General features: G+C 42.5%; 1 protein-coding gene across 2 annotated transcripts in view; it reads left to right on the top strand.

The window, feature by feature from the left end:
• The window catches only part of COG6 (component of oligomeric golgi complex 6), a 43,291-nt gene that overhangs the window by 1,070 nt on the left and 22,589 nt on the right, over positions 1-19,632 (top strand). For both annotated transcript variants that reach the window (XM_084768320.1, XM_084768319.1), the window contains exons 2-11: positions 150-293; positions 2,668-2,739; positions 4,426-4,484; positions 6,552-6,663; positions 7,815-7,897; positions 8,255-8,325; positions 10,066-10,159; positions 14,669-14,797; positions 14,872-14,963; positions 17,425-17,489. In XM_084768320.1, the coding sequence (XP_084624446.1) occupies positions 150-293; positions 2,668-2,739; positions 4,426-4,484; positions 6,552-6,663; positions 7,815-7,897; positions 8,255-8,325; positions 10,066-10,159; positions 14,669-14,797; positions 14,872-14,963; positions 17,425-17,489 (921 nt within the window). The remainder of the gene's footprint in view (positions 1-149; positions 294-2,667; positions 2,740-4,425; positions 4,485-6,551; positions 6,664-7,814; positions 7,898-8,254; positions 8,326-10,065; positions 10,160-14,668; positions 14,798-14,871; positions 14,964-17,424; positions 17,490-19,632) is intronic.

Here is a 19,632-nt window from a genome sequence, read left to right as displayed (position 1 = left end):
CCACTTAGTAATTTGAAAGTCAGACATTACTTTTTGAGTTATTTAATGCAAAGAAGCCAATTGAAAATAATTTCATTGGCTTTTGGCTGGCTATCAGGAAACCACTAAAAGTCAGCCCCAGTGATTTCCCTCTGTTGCCGCTTGTGTAGGAGATGCTGGAAGCCCTCAAGGCCCTTTCAGCTTTCTTTGTCGAAAACAGTTTGCGGACTCGAAGAAATTTGCGTGGTGATATTGAGCGTAGAAGCTTAGCCATCAATGAAGAGTTTGTAAACATCTTCAAAGAAGTGAAAGAGGTATGGAACTTCAGTCAATGTATATGGAAAGCTATATGTTTGGTATTTTAAAAATCAAATTGCACCGTTATCTGATAATGTACAGTGGTCAAATAGAAACCAGCTTACCTCTGATTTTATTTGTATTATTGTCATATCTGAATTCTTTACCTCTATTAAAAAGTTTATTTTGAGACATTATCTTAAGAATTTAATTTCTTAATTAAAAAACAGGATTTCTCTGAATGAATTTCCAAAGGAAATATTTCCTCACTTGATGCACTGCCTTAGGTGATTACTTCTTCATTGGAATTGATTCGTATTGAGTTACTTTTGTTATCTCCTAAAGTCTATAATGTCCAGATCAAGATAATTATTTCAATGTGAATAACAATTCAACATACTTGACTCAGTTTTAGTCAACCATCAGATAAAGACAAATGTTATTTATTATGGTGTGGATTTCTCTGTCTAGCCCTGGCTTTGTAGATCGGGCTGTTTTCAAACTCAAGAGATCCAACTGCCTCTCTGCCTCTGCTGGGGTTAAAGCTGTGAGCCCCCACACCCGAGAATTCTTTTTTTTTTTTTTAATAGACAGTTAAGAGTGTTTCCTGAGAACTCGGGTTCAGTTACTAGCGCCCATACCAAGTGGATCACAACTGAACTCCAGCTTCAGGGGACCTGACACCCTGCTCTGGGCGTGGTCATGCTCTGGATCTGACTGACAGTGTGCATTGGTGGGTGCAGGCAGCACTGGGGACAGAGGAGAGTGGGGACACTGGCAAGGTGCAGTCAGAGCAGTCTGCCACTGTGTAAACAACTGAACCGGCTCCTTCAACGCCCAGGCTGGAGTGATAGTTTATGCATTAACAAGAAGTCATCCAGATAACTATTTCTGAATCTTTTTATTCGATTTGCACATGGTATTTTTGTTGTTGTTGTTGTTTGAGAAAATTGAAGGTGTTGGGGAAATTTAAGCTGGGCATTAGAAGGTTCTTGTTGCTGAGTACTACCCACTTTTGTAGTCCTAGCACTCTGGAGGCTGACGCAGGCTTTCACACCTAAGGCCAGGCTAAGTATATAGTGAGACCCTGTGTCCAAAAAAAGACATGTGAAAGGATTGTTGTTAAATCTGAGTGGCAGTCTGCCTTTTAACCTTTTCAGACATAAAGGTAAGGGCATGGATAAAATTTTACATTTGGAATTGCCTGAAAATAGTGCAGTTTGTAGGGAGAAACCATTGATGGGGACACAGGGCAGACAGAGGAACCCAGGATGGCCCGATTGGTTGTTGCTGAAATGGGGTAGCAAGTACATGAGAAGTCATAGTATTGAAAGTCTACAGTACATAGTTACCACAAATAGAATTGGGTAAATCAGTACAAATTAAAGTGAGAAGCTGGTAAGATGGCAGTGGAGGCTCATGACCATTTATAGAGGGATCTGATGCCCTCTGCTGGCACGCAGGTGTATTTGCAGGTAGGGCACTCCTACATTGAGGAACAATGAAAGTGAAAACTTTCTAACAGCTCAGTTGTAGCATCGCTCAGAAGTCACATCATCATGTTTTATTGAAGTGCTTTCTCATATTCTGAACATAAAGTATTTTTTAAAGACATGAAGAGGCACTGTGTGTTTTAATTTATGACCTTTAACCCTATGTAGGTAGCTTTGGAAAGCACTGGTCATCACAGTTGCTAATCTGTACATCCTTTCCATCGTTTCCGTTTGTTTGGAGAATTCTTGACTGCCCTATGTACATTGTTGGACATTTACTATTTTGTTCTACATTTTTTTTCTTTTTTATAAATTAACAGATAAAACAATATAAGTATAGAATTTTATCTGTTAATATAATTTGGAAGTAAATATGAATTTGGAATAGGTAGGTCTAGCTAATACTATATTTATTACCTAGGTAGTTATTCTTGTGTTCTTTTTTAAAGCTTTTTTAAATTCACCTTTATTTTATGTGCCTTGGTGTTTTGCCTGCATATATGGGTGCATGAAGAGTGCCAGATCTTGGAGTTACAGGCAGTGTGAGCTGTCATGTGGGTGCTGGGATTTGAACCTAGGTCCCCTGAAAGTGCAGTGAGTGCCATTAACTGTTGAGCCATTTCTCCAGCCCCTACTCTTATGTTCTTCAAATGTGTAAACAGATGTTTATCTGTTAAGATGTTTCGTTTTCATATGCCCTAAAAAGAAATCATTTTCATCTTAAAATATGGATTCTCTTCTCTTTGACATATATTAATTGTACATAATAATGGGTTTTATAGAGATCTTTTGTTATGCTTTGACAAAACAACAACAAAAACTGGGACTTGACCTAAAAAAGAAAAAAGTTATTTATTCTACATACAGTAATTGATGTTATTTTTTTTTTCCCTTTCAGGAACTTGAAAGCATCAATGAAGATGTCCAAGCAATGAACAGCTGTTGTCAGGACATGACGAGTCGCTTACAGGTACCTCACAGTGCCTGGGCTTCAATGTAGCTCCTGGGAAAAGTGAGCTTGCTGTTTCAAATATCATGTTTTTAAAAGAATCCAAACACATTAATGCCCTTGCGTTTCGTTTCGTGTTGTCTTCTTAATATTGGCCAACTCCAAGAGCCTTCGTCTTTCATCTGAGCATGCGGAGGTATCTGTAGAATGTAGGTGACTCTTTGTGGTTCTTCAAGAACACGTAGCAAGTACTTAGAGGAAAACAGCAAATACTTTGCATCTGTGACTTTCTCTACACTAGAACTTATCACATAATAAAAGTACTAATTTTCCTTGGGTTCTGTTTAGCTGAGGATTAAACTGGGTCTTTACAAGATTTAAATTCTTACTATTATAATGCAAAAGGGTAGAAGTTAGAATTTAAGGCAAAATGTCGACCAGGGTAGGCCTTTGGAGACTCAGTTGCAGGAGCCTATGTAGAGCTGCCGCCCTCACTTGGCTCCCAAGAGCTGGCGACGTGCCAAACCATCTCTGTTCAAGTCTTTCTTAACAATGTCTCTAGAGGTTCAGGTGCAGTCATTCTGCACAACAGGATGCTTGGGAAGCAACGGCAGAATTTTCCACTGAGAATAGAATTTGCAGGAAGGAGGTGGGGCTTTGGTTGCTTGCAGTTCTAGAGACGAGACCACAGAGGCTGGGCTCCTCGGTGTAATGTTCCTATGTGAAAGAAGACCCAGTCTCTTGAGGTCTTTGATGTGGTTCCTCTCTTTCTGACTGACTTTCTTTTCCATGTGCTGTGTCTGTTAAGGTATACTGTACAATGTACACTTACTGGTGGCTTCCTTTGTTGATAATTCTGGCTCATTGTGTGCATGGCATGGGCCCATCCCATCCTTGGCCATTTGTCTCTCTATTCATTGCTGTTGCTTTAATTTTTGTCTTATTACATTCATTTATGTATTGTTTTGTGTGGGCATATGTAGATTGGAGAACAATTCTGAGTTGTTTCTCTCCATTTACCATGTGGGTTCTGGAGATGAAATCTGAGTCACTGGGTTTGGCCTTTCTCTACTGAGCCATCTTACCAGCCGCTGTTGCCTTCTTTTTGTCATATTCTGTTGTTGGGGTCTTGAGATTCTTGTTGGGCTCACTTCTGCCTTGTTGGAGTCTGCTGCATAGGTGGCTGGCCAATCTTTGGACAGTGTTGCTGCTCACCATGTTCTCATTTTTTGGCCCTGGCATAAAAGGGGGCAGGAGAGCATTGCTTGGCATGAAACTCAGGCAGGAGCAACCAGGCCTGTCTCCAGCGCCTGTTCTTCAGGCCCTGTGTGTTTTGGTTCTGAGCCGTGATTCCCATCACCTGGGCTGTTGAATGTTGCACCGCTGTATATCAGTGACATAATTTATAGCCCCGTTGAGTAGACTCGTGGTCTGACTCACCAAGCCACAGCTCAAGTTGCATTCTTGACCTCACCTTGCGTTCCTGCCCTCGCCTTGCGTTCTTACCCTCACCTCGTTCTCCCAGTGCACCATGTGGAGGGAGCCACCTGTTAGAAAGATGGCTCATGAGCCCTGAAACTTATGTGCCAGTTACTTGGGCCTTTTGAGGTCTTTGCCATTTGTCTGAACTCCTGGGAGTGATGATATTATTTTATGAAATATAATGAAGATGGAATGTACTGATGTTCAGTGTATTTATACTTTTAGGCAGCAAAAGAACAGACTCAAGACTTAATAGTAAAGACCACTAAGCTTCAGGCAGAAAGGTAAGTGTTTCTTTATACAGTCGCCTCCGCAGATTAAGTGGAGAGTTGTAAATAATGCTAAGTTAAAATGGAAATAATGTAGAATGTGATTCAAGGCTCACAGAGGACACAGGCTTCTAAGCTATACCAATAGCAACATTAACATGAAAATAGTCATTGGGAACATTATGCCTGCTTCTTGGTTTGAGAGATGGTTTTGTTTTGGAATAGAGGCTATCTGGTATTTGGAATCAATTGTAATGGTAGAGTGTATGGTCACTCAAGATGGCAGAGGCACCACTTCTGTTAATGAACCACACATTCTGCTTTGTGCCTGATAATTGATGATGAAGGTAAGACAGCTCCAACAAAGGTTGTTAATAATGTGGTTAATTTCTATTGTTTCAAGGAATTTTATGATACTTTGTAATTACTTTTAAACCTGTATAATGAAGTTTGGACATTATCTAATATAGTTAAAATCCATTAGATGTCTTCCAGGTAATAGGACGTACACCTTTTACTTCTGTGTAGAATTAATTAGGGGTTACATTATTGTTTGTAGTAAATACCTGGCTTTTGTTTCCCTTTTAAATTTTTATGTTGTTCATCACAGGGACATTGGCTTGGTGAATTTAAAGTCTTTCAACCTAAAGATACAAGTAACACAAGGCAGACCTGTTCCATCATGAATATAATGGTTATTTTTATTAATTCTCAGCAGAATGTTTTACTGTAGAATATTGCTAGTCTTATGGGCAAGGGCTCCACCACAGACATATCCCAGCCTCAGATGTATCTGAGATGCAATCTTCCTCTCTCTGTGCCTTCCAAGTGTTATAATCACAGGCATGCGCCACCGTGCCCAGCTGTGTACCCATTATGTATACAGCTCCAGATCCAAGGTTCAGCCCGACACCAGGAGTGTTGAGTGCTGCTTTAGGAAGTTCAGGCAGTGACTGGCCTTTAGATGGAAACCCTTGTCAGTCCCTCGGTCACCACAGACTGCCTTCTGCTCTAGAGCATGCCTTTTCCTAAATGGCCAGCTAGCCCTCCTGTGTTACAGCCAGATTGCATAGTTTACAATATTGTATTTACTGTCAAGTACAAAGAGTGCTATATTAGAGTTCTCTAGAGTAACAACGTATAGGATGAATTTCTATATGTATAGATAGATAAGGGGTTTATTACAATGCTGATCCAACAATAGCTGTCTGTGAAGGCAAAGTCCAAGAATCCAGTAGTTGTTCAGTGCAGGGGGCTGAATGGCTCAGCTGGCCTTCAGTATACCCTGGGATCTGAGTAAGTGGTCTCCAGTGCTGGTGATGGAATGGATTTGCTAGTGAAGGCTGGAGCAATCAGGCAAAAAGAGAGCGCTTCCTCCTTCCATGCCCTTTTATAGGCTGCCCGCAGAAGGGGTGGTCCCGACTAAAGGGGTATCTTCCCACCTCAGAAATCCAGATTAGAAGGAATCTTCAAATGATTTCATTAAGAAGAAAGTCCCTCACAGGTGTGGTCAGCTCTTTAGGTTTTAGTTAATTCCAGATGCTGTCAAGTTGACAACCAAGCACAGGCACCACAAGTGGGGAAGGCCAGCGGAGAGACGGGGCTTTGCACTTACACGTCTTGATCTCCCATTCTAAAATACAAACAACCAGTACTGCTTTTCCTTTGCCATGTGTTTTATGTGGAAACTTTGAAGTCAGGATATATTCATGAGTAAGAGAAAATGCTTGAAATGAACAGCGTATTTCTGTCTTAGAAAATGCCCTTTGTAAGAGACTGTAAGTTGGCACAGGCGCCACATGTGAGTACATTTCTTCCTTTCCATATTGAACAATCCCATTTCCTGTGTGTAGATATGCAGGGAAATAGGAGCTAACTGTGTCTGATTGTGCCTGCCCGATGCGCTTAGAATGACGTCATCGCGTGCTTACCGGTGGCCTGTAACAGCTGAGGTGGAGAGCAGGCTCTCTTGTCGGGAATCGTCCCCGGCTTTGTCTTGTTCTCTAAGACACTCTGTCAGGGAGGTTGTTAGCTTCGTAGTGTGCAAAAGCCTAACCTACTTCATTTTTCTTGTTGTTACAGCCAAAGACTAGAAATTAGAGCACAAGTGGCGGATGCCTTTTTATCCAAGTTCCAGCTGACTTCTGATGAAATGAGTCTTCTCCGAGGTACAAGAGGAGGCCCCGTTACTGAGGTACGTGTCTGTCAGGGTCACTTAGAGTGTAGCAAGTATACATGCTACAGGGAAGATGCAATTATAAAACTGTAATTTTCCCATCTAGAAAAAGTTAATGTGAAAATATTTCTAAATTTGAAATTAAGTCGTGTGTTTAAATTAGTTTGGGAGGTTTTATTTTTAAAGTTTTACATGTTTTTTAAAAAATCAAAATACAGCATAACTACATTACCCCATCTTTCCACCTCTGATCCTTTGTGAACATGTTTGACTTGTTAATTGCTCATTGTACAAACTGTATAGTTCTGTATGTAAAAGAAAATCCTCTAATTATCCAGTCTGGTGTGGTGGCACACACCTGTCTTTAATTCCAACATGTAGAAGGCAAAGGCAGATGGATTTCTGGAGTTTGAGGCTAGCCTCATCTACATAGAAGGATTTCATGTTTCTTTATCCCCATTTTCATTAGGATAATGATACATTGCTTACGTTTTCTCTCATAGCTTTATCTTTCTTAAATTGGAATCCCTGCCCCCCCCCCACACCTTATGCTTAACAACACTTTGCAATTGGAATGATGGAACTAACCCTCTCAAAGGCTATTTTCAACTTTTTCTTTAAAGTCATGCAGTTTGTCCAAAAAGGACTCTTCCTGTCCCCTAACTCTCAAGGCGCCAGCTTACTCTTCCAGCTGAGTCCTGTCTGTTTAATGAGCATCTTCGGTTATTTCCTCCTGGGTGAGGGAGCAGGAGTGCACATGTAGCAGAGACAGAAGGCAGGCAGGCAAGCAGGGAGGGAAGCAGGCAGGGAGGGAGGCAGGCAGAGACAGAAGGCAGGCAGGCAGGCAGTAACTGCAGGGCTGGGCTGCTTCTGGGTATCCAGGACTTGCAGCCCCCTCACTCGGCTGTGTGCTTGGTGAGGGACAGGGGCCTAGTCTTTTCAAATGACCTATCACTGGTAACTAGCATACTGTTTGTTACATGGTAATTAATGTCACTCTTAAAATGTGAAGAAATACCTATTAATGCCTTCTATAAAAATGCAGTCAAAATCTGTGTAAGACTTCATTAGAATAGGTGGGATTTTGTTTCACCTTTGTAGTGATCTTTTAATTTAGGGTAGTATAGTTTTCCTGAATTTTATTTTAAGTGATGTTTTTTATTTTAAAGGACTTTTTCAAGGCATTAGGAAGAGTGAAACAGATTCATAATGATGTCAAAGTTCTTTTGCGAACCAACCAGCAGACAGCAGGGTGAGTAGGTGCTTGGTAAGCGAGCTGCATTGCTGCCTGCATTTGTAAACTTTTAGAGTCATTGTAGGTTCTTTTTAAAATTATATTCTTTGAAATAGGAATGTAATTTTCATTTGCCTTTGGGAATGGTGGAAGTTTAGAATAGCCTCCTATGCTTGACTGAAAGGACAGTGGAAATTAACTGATAAAATTAAAGTTTTACATTTAATTGTAAAAAAAATTATGGAAGATTTCCATAAAATGATAAAAAGTTAATAAGTGCCAAAATGTTATATAATTAAACTTGAATAATTAAATTCTTAGATACAACTGTTGACTAAAGTTTACATTGTAATAACTCTTTAATTTCCATTTAAGTTTGGAGATTATGGAACAGATGGCCTTGCTTCAGGAAACGGCTTACGAAAGACTTTACCGATGGGCTCAAAGTAAGGTTCTTTTTTTCCTTATGTATTAGCATTTAATTCTTAAAATTTCACTTGGCCTTTATTTGATGTCCTAAAAAGTATTTGCATGTGTGTGGAGACTACGCATGTGAGTGCATGTGCCCACAAAGGCCAGAACAGGGCTCCTTGGAGCTTGAGCCACTGGTGCTTGTGAGCCTCCCAAAGTGGGTGCTGGCCACTGAACCCTGCCAGGGCAGCATGCCCTCTCAACTGCTGAGCCATCTCTCAGTCTCTAACTTTACATGTTCACATACAGTGTTTATGTTTCTACCAGGAACATTGTTGAAAAGGGGTAAATGAAGACAGGGTTTCTGCTCTAAAGGAAAGCAGCAAAGATGGTGCTCTATCCTGGACTAAGTAAATGAAGGCAGCATTTGATTGGGCAGCTGTCCTGTTATAAATGGTCATCAATGTTCTAGTCCCCTACGATAAGTTCCCGCAAACCGTGAGGTATATTAGTCTGTGGCTAGTGTGTCGTCTTGGCAGGCTAGTCAGAAATCAGTTATGGTTCTCACCATGGTAATATTACAATGTCGGATGGCCCCGTTCAGGTAGTTTCTGTCCTTTCTTCGTCCAATGTTGGGCTAGGTGGGTTGCCTGCATTTCTAAGAATGAAGTCTTGAGTGTTCCTTGCTGGCTGTCGCTAGGATTCGCACCTGCTTGCTTTGGTACATGATCCATCTTCATTATCATTGTCTTCCATCTTCAAAGCCCACGTGCCTTGCCAAGTCACTTCCATTTTTCATTTTCTCATTTCCTTTTACTGACTTGTAAATGATATCCTCTTTTATTTTAGGACTATATAGTTACCTTAAACTTACTTAGGGAGTTTGAGAAAATACCCCAGTGTCAAGGGCTTTCATTTTTAGGCCATCTGCAATGTTGCTCTTGGCACCTAAGACAGTAACTGTCATAGGTTCCAGGAACTTGCGTGTGGGTGTCTTCAGACGCTATTTCCCAGACACAGGAGTCCCGCACTCTGTCTCCAGTGCAGACTCAGGTCGTGGAAGTCCTGCAAGATAGACTAAATCATTATGTTTTTTTTTTTTATTAAGTGTTTGAAAAATAGCATGTTATATCGGGGAGGCAGTTACTTTGAGCATTAGTGGAGTGTGAGCGTGCAGTGGGTTAGTAGGTTAGTAGTCAGCACAGCTGGCTGTGTAAGGGTTAGCTGGCTGTACCTGCACTACACTGTACTGAATGCCTAGTCCTTTGTTTGCTCTGTTGGCTTAAGGTCTGGATTCCTTGTTTTTCTACCTCTCTTCTTGTTTATACAGTCTACTCCACCTTGCTCTCTCTGTATCCAGGTCTTAGTCTTACACAGCTCAAGGTGCATTCCCACAGTGACACAGTGACTGTCATTGAAAGGCGGTCACTGGGATAGTTAGTGTGCATTGACATGCTGCTGTTTTGTGATAAAACTTTTCACGTGTTTGTCTAATCCTTGTGACTGGACTCTACTTCCTCAAATGCAGGGAGCATTACCCCAGATTTCTTTGTGCTCCCCTAACATCTAAGCTAGGCTTGGCCTGCTGGGCTGCCTTGGTTTCCAGCCATGGTAGACCATGTTAAGGTGCCTCTGCATTTCTCAGGCATACATCCTCCTCAATTCTTTGAACACAGTAGGGATTTGCAGGCATAAAGTAAAGTAGTGGTTGCTTCTGAAGAGCAGAACTGGGGTGTGAACAGACAGCCAGAGTTATAATGCTCATTATTTTCCAGGTGAATGCAGAGCGCTGACACAGGAATCCTGTGATGTGTCTGTGGTATTAACCCAGGCCATGGAAGCCCTGCAGGACAGGCCTGTCCTATACAAGTAAGCCATGCTGCTTTGCCTTCCTGACCTCAACTACATAGGATCACATTCTGACAGTGATGCTCAGTGACACTTGACTGCTTTTCAGGGTGTGTCATCGGAGCAGCAGGTTATTTGAATACTGCATGTAATAAAGGGAAGCCCTAGGTATCCCTGCAGTACAACTGTCGCTTAGTTATGTAGCAGCCATGTGGTTTAGGCAGTTTGCGATCTTGGTAACCCGCTTGGAATTCTGCATCACTAAAACCCCTATAGCAACACAGCCCTGGGAGAAGGCAGTCATGTAGAGATTGTATTATATAGGTACTCTGAGGAGAAGAAGAAAGAATATTCACAGTTAGAGTTCTATCAGTGGGTTTTTTGTTTTTGTTTTTTGTTTTTTGGGGGGTTTTTTAAGAACCAGATCTTTGATTTTGTAACAGTGCCAGCCAAGATCTTCAGACTAATGCTTTGGTTGGGAACCTTATGCATTTAAAATTCTGTATCTTAATATTACTCATAAAACGAAGTCAGTACATTTTTAAAGCGCTGGAGCAGAATAAAAGCCAGCAAGTATTGATGCTGAGGGAGATGGCCAGGGGTTCACTCAGAGCCACCCTTGGAGGGTCCACTTTCATTGATGTTTATATCGTAGAACACGGATGCCGTGCCCGGCCAGCTGTGTGAAATGACAGTGTTGTCTTGCAACTTACAAGTGCATGTTACAGGATAGACCTCTTCTGAGTGCTCGGGATAAAACATCGTCAAAGGCATCCCTCAGACTCCTTTAATGTTGGAATGTCATACAAACAAGTGGATTTTAATAGGATGAGTCCTTGATAGTCTGAATGCCACGTTGCAGGTGCTGTGTGGCTAATGTCCTGTGATAGAGAGGAGGCTGACTGTCAGGGTGCTCTTCCTAAGGGAGCAGTGTCCAGTGAGCCTCAGGTTGAAGAGGTGTTCTCTGGAGGAGGCAGATCGCTCCTCTGGAGGGAGAGGGGGCTGTGAAGGGGTGTGCATCTGTGACAAGCTGGTGCTGACGGTTGATCAGTAGCTTCGTAGCTTTGAGGCTCTCTTCCCCCTGAGAGTCCTGGCCGTGCTCACCAGAGGCTTGAGTGCTTGGACATCTGTGCTTGGTGTTAAGCAAGTGCTGCACCGCCTGCAGATTTATCCTTGTTCAGAGGTCAGTGTTTTCAGACAAGCACCTTGTGTGTATTGGAGACATCTTTCCGGCTGTCCTCCACTGCCCCTCTTCCGTTCCTGGTAGACCTTGCTTCAGAGCGAGGGTTTAGAGTTGTGGGTTTGTTTTCATAATTTGCTAACCTTGGCTATCTGGTTTATTTTACTTAAAATGGCATCTTTGGTTCCTTCAATTTTGCTGCAGAGGGAAAGATTTTGTGCTTCTTTGTGGTTATTAATGCTCTGTGCTACGTATGTACGGCATTTTTAATTCATTCGTCTGTTGATGAGCACCTAGACTGATTTATGCCTTAGGCCACTGTTCATGTCTTACCACCCAACTATTGTTGTGGTTGTCATTATTATTATTATTATTATTATTATTATTATTATTATTATTATTATTATTATTACTATTACTACTACTATTGCTATATTGCTGGTTTTGTTGCTCTGTGGGATTGGGTCCCTCACTTACATGTAGGGCTCACATATTCAGCAAGGGCAGCTGACCAGTGAGCTGCAGGGATCCCATTTCTGCCTCCTCAGTACTATGATTTCAGGTGTGCGCTGTCGAGCCTGGCTTTTTACATGGATGCTGGAGACCTGAACTTAGGTCCTTGTGGTTGTGTGGCAGGTCCTCTATCGACAAGCCGTCTCCCCAGACCTCAGGTACTGAGCGTTTACGATGTCTTCTTGGTCAGCTATCCTGAACGAATGAGCCTTTGAGCCTCTGTGCACTTTAGTTCCTACTTGGTGCAATGGTGCCTGTTTTCCAAGGCTATGGAGGGCTAATTACTGCTGAGCATGTCACTGTGTGTCAGACATTTCTAACCAGTGCGAAGATGGCCAGAAAGCTGTGGCTGTGAGGCAACAGGACAGCAGAGACCAACTCCAAAGACGAAGGAAGCAAAGACTTACCCTGCAAAGTGCAAACCAACAGGGCAGTGATAGGATCTGGAAGGCTGTGAGAGATGCTTAGAGGCTGAGTAGGTAGGCAGTCTTCAGAGAGCATTCATTAGCTGTGGTGAATGCTAAGAAAGGGAAAATTGCGTGCGTAAGTAATCATCGCTCAGTGCCAGTCTCAGCTGTGGGGTGTTTCCTGTTTATTAACAGCAGGGGGCAGTGTGTGCCCTTCATCGTCTAGGCCGTGTGCAGCCTTCTGAAGTGACTAGGTAGCATGCACAGTGTCAGTAGAAGTTCTTGAGAAAGTTACCCAGCTTGTGTTTGTTGGTAGTTGTGACTGTAATGGTGATGTGTTGGACTAATAAACCACTGTACCTCTCAGGGTTCATTGCTAGTGCAGCCTGGCACCACCTGGAAAGAGCCCCAAAGGGAGTTATCTGCAGCAGGCTGGCTGTGCCAGGGTGGGGTGGGACTGCCCTGACTGTTCATTGAGATGGGAAGACCGCCTGGATGTGGTGGCACCATTTCATGGGCTGGGTGTGAGCTGTGTGACTTAGAAGAAGGAAATAAACTTCTTTCTCCCCAAAGTTGCTGTGGGTCAGGGCGTCTTTATCCCAGCAGCAGGAACGAAGCCAGAACAGCCATGTGCACATACTGCTTTTAAAGCTGAGTATAAATGGAGGTTTTAAACAAATTGTTAACCCTTGATCTTTAGTAAGCCTGAGTACAAGTTACCTGAGGGTGTGGCAACTTGTTCAAAGCTGATTCTTCTTTATTTTTTATGAATTCGTGTTATATTCCCAAAAGGAGATTCTACAGTATTCTTTTAATTTTCTTTTTAACCAGAAGTTTAGAATACTTGGGTATTTTGAATATTTACTCTTATAAAAGAAACATTTTGACATTTTGACCTTTGTTGGGAAAGCCCTGTTTAGTTTTTAATCTGTCTCTGAGATGGACACTCCATGTGTAAAGATTCGTTGAAGGTTCTTCCTGCCTCATGCTGAATTTCTTTAATTATATTTATCCTGCAGTAGGAGTGACTTTCATGTTAAATGAAACTTCCTGTGATTGCACAGGTTAAATCCCTGTGTATTCCCTGTGGAACACTGGTGGTTTCAATGTGTGATTGACGAGCACAAGAAAGAAAAAAGTTAATTTTTTGCTTTTAATTTGGCGCACACCTTTAATCCCAGCACTCTGGAGGCAGTGGCAGGCAAATCTCTGTGAGTTCGAGGCCAGCCTTGTCTACAAAGCAAGTCTAGGACAGCCAAGGCTACACAGAGAAACTTTATCTCGAAAAACCAAAAAAAAAAAAAAAAAAAAAATCTTAAAATACAGAAAGTAAATGTGAGACATTGAGCTGTGCATGTGCAGCAAAACTTTGCCTGACCCGTGCATGCCTGTCCCTCTGCTACAATGTGTCTGCTGAGATATAAGCACTAGGGTGAGCCGTCCTCAGAAGAGGCAGCTGTTTCTAAGCATCTCAGCTGCCAGTTCACTCCCTTCCCTTTCAGTCAGAAATAGCGTAAGAGCACCCAACCCTGTTCTTAAGTTTAACGTGGATTTTTTCGTTATGTCTACAACATAATACAGAAAGCAGTGTAGCCTAAGAAACCAGTTCTCTGAACAGCTTGGAGAAACTTGGTAAATTTTGTTAGTTACTGGATTCCTTCTTAATATTTAAGCTGATAGAATACTGTTCAGGGATTTAAAAATTGGTGCTATGGAATCTGCTGACTTTATATTGTTAAAATTCTTAAATGTTTTGCTGTGTACAGAATGTAAAGTGGGTATAAAGAAAGGCAGTTAATGTAAAGAAACAAGTACTGCTTCCAGCCCTCCTCACAGTTTATCCCAGATCACCCTGCACTCTGGTTCACAGCTTTCCATCTCTGTTGGTTCCTCTCCCGTTATCCGTAACAATGGGTAACTTCTAATGTAAGAGGAAGATAGCTGCTGTGCATAGGTACTGGTTAGTAAATGTAACAAACACGTCTCATTTGAGTCAAAATAAGCTTTTAAAAGATAGCAACTTTGGGTTTGGGTTTGGTGCTAAGGAAGAGTAACCGAAGGAGAATTTTTTAATGTGAAAAAAAAAGGGGGGGGGGGCTCCTGGTATTTGGGATGCAGAATTCTAACTAGCTTCTGAGAAGTGGGAATGTGGCTTTCTGTGGTCCTGGAGCATCGTGTTTTAGCCACCACGGAGCAAGCCAGCTGATCCTGTTGATCTCTGCTGCAGCTCCTTCCCCTCCTTCTCCTCCTCCTCCTCCTCTTTGTCCAGAGCATTCTTTGTTTGAAGGAGCAAAATTTGTACCTTTTGATTGAATGATTTGCAACTCTGAGTTGCAAGCCAGCACTGCTTGTGGCTTGCTGACCTTAGGCATAGAAGGAATAGTCTGATAGCGGAAAACAGCTACTTCTCACGTCATGTGTTTTTTCTAGGTACACCTTAGATGAATTTGGAACAGCCAGGCGAAGTACCGTTGTTCGTGGGTTTATTGATGCTCTCACAAGAGGAGGGCCAGGAGGTACACCCAGACCCATCGAAATGCACTCCCATGACCCACTGAGGTATAGTAATTGACACTAGGAGAGGTTTGACACTTTTCCCGGGGGCATCTTTGCTAACAAGTGGTTTTCTTTAGGTATGTGGGAGATATGCTGGCATGGCTCCATCAAGCTACTGCCTCTGAGAAGGAGCATCTGGAAGCTCTCTTAAAGCACATAACTGCACAGGGTGAGTGTGCTGACAGTTATTGCTAACACTTAATAGAGAAAATACACATGGCCCCTGTGTTTCCGTTGCTGTCTTCACTGAGACAAACACTTCACACTTAGATGGCACATAAGCATCCTATTTGCACAACCTTCCCTGTGCCCCTCCACCTCCACCCTCCACAGTTCTGCTTAATAGATTTCTGTGCTGTCATCTGTTGTTCCGCCATTCAAGTTTAGGGCCTATTTGCCTTCTGCTGCCCTGCTGTTTTCTGGTAAAATATGGCCAGAGTGCGTAGCATATATTACTCAGACTCTGAGCATCAGACTGAGAGGCTAACATGCAGTGAGCAGGCTGGGTTGCTTATGTCACTAAGCTGTAATCGTTTATTTCTATTACCCAGGCTCTTTTCTTTCTCTAGGGGCTGTTATAAAGTTCTTTGTTTTTTGTTTTTTCTTCTTTTGATAATTGCCATAGGTGCTTATAATGGTTTTGGGGGCTGGGGCCGGGGTTGCTTAAAAGAGAACAATGATTATATTCCAGAGTTGTGATGTCCTTAATTTTCTAATTTTCTTAGTTGTAACTTTCTTAAGAAGTATATTAGCTACTTTTTTGGTTGCTGTGATAGATTTTCTGATGGAAGGAAACAATTCCATTGAGGCAGGGAAGGCATGGGAGCAGGAGTGAGAGATGGTTTTTATAATGGTCCACAGTCAGACGCAGAGAGAGATGATGGTGGTGCTCCATCTTAGTGGTCCTCAGTCAGACACAGAGAGAAGTGATGGTGGTGCTCCATCTTAGTGGTCCTCAGTCAGACACAGAGAGAAGTGATGGTAGTGGTCCATCTTAGTGGTCCTCAGTCAGAAGCAGGCAGAGTTGACCTGGTGCTCTGTCATAGTGATCCACAGAGCGATGAGCTGGTTTGCCTTAGGTACTTTTGTTCCTTTTCCCATTTGGATCAGTTTGGGCCCAACCCACACTTAGGGTAGGTCTTCTGCCTCATTTAAACCACTCTAGAGAGATAGATATACCCATAGATACACCCAGATATTTGTGTCTTGAGCCGTCCTAAAATCTAGTTAAGTAGATGAGAGCAACCATTACAAGAGACTTACTTTAGAGTGTTCAGTGTATACGTTGAGGGTGTTCTGGTTTTGATAGGAAGTAGAGAGAAATGCTATTCTTGGTATTATCAGACTGGCTGGTATAGCATGGCCATGCATTACTGTGGCTCCTCAGATGGTTCATGGGAGAAACCATGTACAAGTTGATGGTGACACTTGATGTCACAGACTCAGCTCTTAAGTCCTGAGATTTAATGTAGCATATGTGTTAGATTGGTACAAAGTTTGCATTTTTAGTTTGTTTGAGATGAGGTTTTACACAGTCTTGATGTGTGTCCCAGACTAGCCTCATACTTTTGCTCCTGCCTCAGCCTTCTGAGTGCTGGGACTATAGCATGAACCATCATGCCAGTCACAATCTGTACTTTTTTCTTCTTTTGTGACTCATATTACTCAGTTTAAAATGCATTTCCAGACTGATTTTAGTGGTACACATACTTAATCTCAGCACTTAGAAGCAGAGGCTGGTGGATTTTTGTGAGTTTAAGGCTAGCCTGAGTTCTAGGCCAGCCAGGGCAACATAGTTAGGCCATGCCCCTTCCCCAGAGGAAAAAAGAAAGAAGGAAGGGATGTGTTCCCTTGAAGACGCCTCCTGAGAAGTGCTTATGAGGGACTGTTTAGAAACTTGAAGGTAAGTGGGAGGTAACATTCCAAGGCTCACTCTGAAAATGAAAGTGGTTAGCTGGGCACATGCCTTCAATCCCAGCACTTGGGAGGCAGAGGCAGGCAGATTGCTGTGAGTTCTGGGCCAGCCTGGTCTACAAAGTGAGACCAGGACAGCCAAGGCTACACAGAGAAACTCTGTCTCGAAAAACCTAAAAAAAAAAAAAAAAAAGAAAGAAAGAAAGAAAGAAAAGAAAAGAAAAGAAAATGAAAGTGGTTGCCTGTCCACCTCACCTTACGAGGGGTCAGTGCTTGGTGGCAGTCAGTACCAAGATGTCAGCTTCTCCTTGGGTTGCACGGTCAGTTTTCAGCCTTCCACTCTCAGCACCACTGGAGCAAGGAGGCATTTGTGGCTCCATCCTGCAGCACCGTTAGTTGCCTTGTCCAGCTCTCCGATCTCTTGGGGGATTGTTTTGTTTCATACTCGGGTTCTTCACAGAAATGGTTCATTTTGTTGATCATCATTCGCACAAACTGTCAGCATTTTATAGACACATGCTAGTTACTAACACCATTAGAAATGCGTCAGAAATTACAACTTGTAATGTCCCAAAGACACTGAACTTAACAAAATGTTGCTGTTTATTTTAAATGTCATTTATGACATTAATTATAGGTATTTTTGTTCAGTAGTTCTTAAACCTTAGAGTCAGGTATAACTTGTTAAAACATAATTATGTTGTACTTAATTTTAGGTGTTGAAGAAAATATTCAAGAAGTCGTTGGGCATATCACTGAGGGTGTGTGTCGGCCGCTAAAGGTAAAGGGTTGTATCTTCATTGTGTTTTCAGGCATCTAACCAAAGTATTGATGTGTTCGGAGGAGGCCAGAGAAGTTGATAAGTGATAGCTTGAAACCAAGCCACAATTTGTCAGATTAACACATCAACTAGGCTGATAAGCTACACTTACACTAAAATCAGTGCCTGCTGTCTGAGAGAGGCAGTGGGGATTCCCTAGTGTATATTTGCCGGCTGAGTATAGCTTGTGCTTCCTGTGTCATGACAGCAGGCGAGGAAGAGGCAAGTGAATGGTGCATTTACTAGTAGTCATACTAATCACATGCGAACAGCGGTTAGCGGTTAATCCAAGTATGAACATACTTAGCTGCTGCTGTCACTGCCAAACTACTTGCTATGCAGGGGCAGGACTTGGAGTCCGCAGGTTCAGAGCTCATCTGCCCTTGGCCCAGGGCTTAACTTCTCTGAGCTACAGTACGCTCATGGGCCTCCTGTGCCCAGCAGTGAGGGTGACCTGAGGCAGACACAGTGCATCATTCCCAGGGCTTGCGCCTGCCACAGACTTCTTCCCACTTAGAGAAAGCCCGGCAGTGACTGACTTCCCTCCCTTTAGTGTGTAGACATTAAGTTGTATAGTTTCTTCTTCTTTTTTTTTTTCTTCTTTTCTTTTTGGTTTTTCAAGACAGAGTTTCCCTGCATAGCCCTGGCTGTCTTGGGCTCACTCTGTACACCACGCTGGCCTTCAATTCAGAAGGCCACCTTTCTGAGTGCGCTACCATGCCTGGCAGGACTTAGTCTTATCATGTACTGAATATCTTTTATTTCTAAGATTTTCTTTGGTGTTCTGATCCAGGCAAACAAACTTCAGAGATCACCTACCTTTTGACAGTTTATTATGTCTATAAATTTAAAATCACCATAGTTTGATAGTTTTGAAATTATTTTATGTCTTCCACCAAATGAAATACTTCCTGCCAGCATGATGTTCAGACACTCACAATCCGTATACATTTTGTTTTCTTTATATATTGCTAGCAGTTGTTTAACATACTAAAGGAAAGATAAATTAAGCTCTTACCAAATGTGGTGGCACATACCTATAGTCCCCAGCATTCCAGGAGCCTAATGCAGGAAAATACTGAGTTTGAGACCCAGCTAGGTGGAACAGTAAGTTTGGGGCCAGTCTGAGTAATACAGTCACCCTGTCTCAACACCTGTCCCCCAATTTTATTTTCCTACAACTTTTTAAAAATAGCCAAAACATCTATTGTCATATTATTAAAAGTTTAGCTGTTTAAAAAATAAGAATAATAAATTTTATATTAGTGAGGTATGGCTAGTAGATCAGTAAGAAAAACATTAAGATGAAAGTTGTCTTAGTTACTGCTACGATAAAACACCATGACTGTAAGCAGCTTGGTAAGGAAATGGTTTATTTTGCTTATATTTCCACATCACAATCTATTCCTGAGGGAAGTCAGGACAGGAACTCAAACAGGGTAGAAACCTTGAGGCAGAGGCCATGGAGGAGTGCTGCTTACTGGCTTGCTCATTCATGGCTTGTTCAACCTGCTTTGTTATGCAGTCCAGAAATAACCGCCCAGGGATGACATAGCCCACAGTGAGCTGGGCCTTCCCGCATCCATCATCAACCAAAAAAATGTCCCACAGGCTTGTCCACAGGCCAGTCTGGTGGGGAGAGTTTCTCATTCGAGGGTTCCTTTCCCCAGATTACTCTAAGCTTCTGTCAAGTTACAAAAAAAGCTAGCTAGCCTAGAAGTCTCCTTCCTTCCTTCCCTCCTTCCCTCTCTCCCCTTTCCCCTCTCTTCCCCTACCTTCCTTCCTTCCTCCCTCCCCTGTCCTGTGCTTGCCCTGGCACTAACAGAACAGCACTGTACCATTTCCTGTGTCATGGCTTTGCTGCTGTTAGGTTTCCTGTAGCCCATCTGCCCTTTAAGCATCTGCCTAAGTCCCCCTGTTCCTCTAAGAAGGACTGTGAGTCACTAGTGCCTGGGTGTCGGGACTGTGCCGTGAGCTTCCTGTCTGTTCTCAAGCTTTGCCAAGGGCTTGTCCCCACCACCATTTCCATTCTAACTTGCAGCCCATTGCTGCCACTGTCACAGCTTCTCCCTTTTTAAGTTTTAGTTTTCTCTTGTAACAAAAA

The sequence above is a fragment of the Acomys minous genome (assembly GCF_964271855.1).
Source record: "Acomys minous genome assembly, chromosome: 19".
Taxonomy (NCBI): Eukaryota; Metazoa; Chordata; class Mammalia; order Rodentia; family Muridae; genus Acomys; species Acomys minous.
This window is presented reverse-complemented; position numbering and strand designations above follow the sequence as displayed.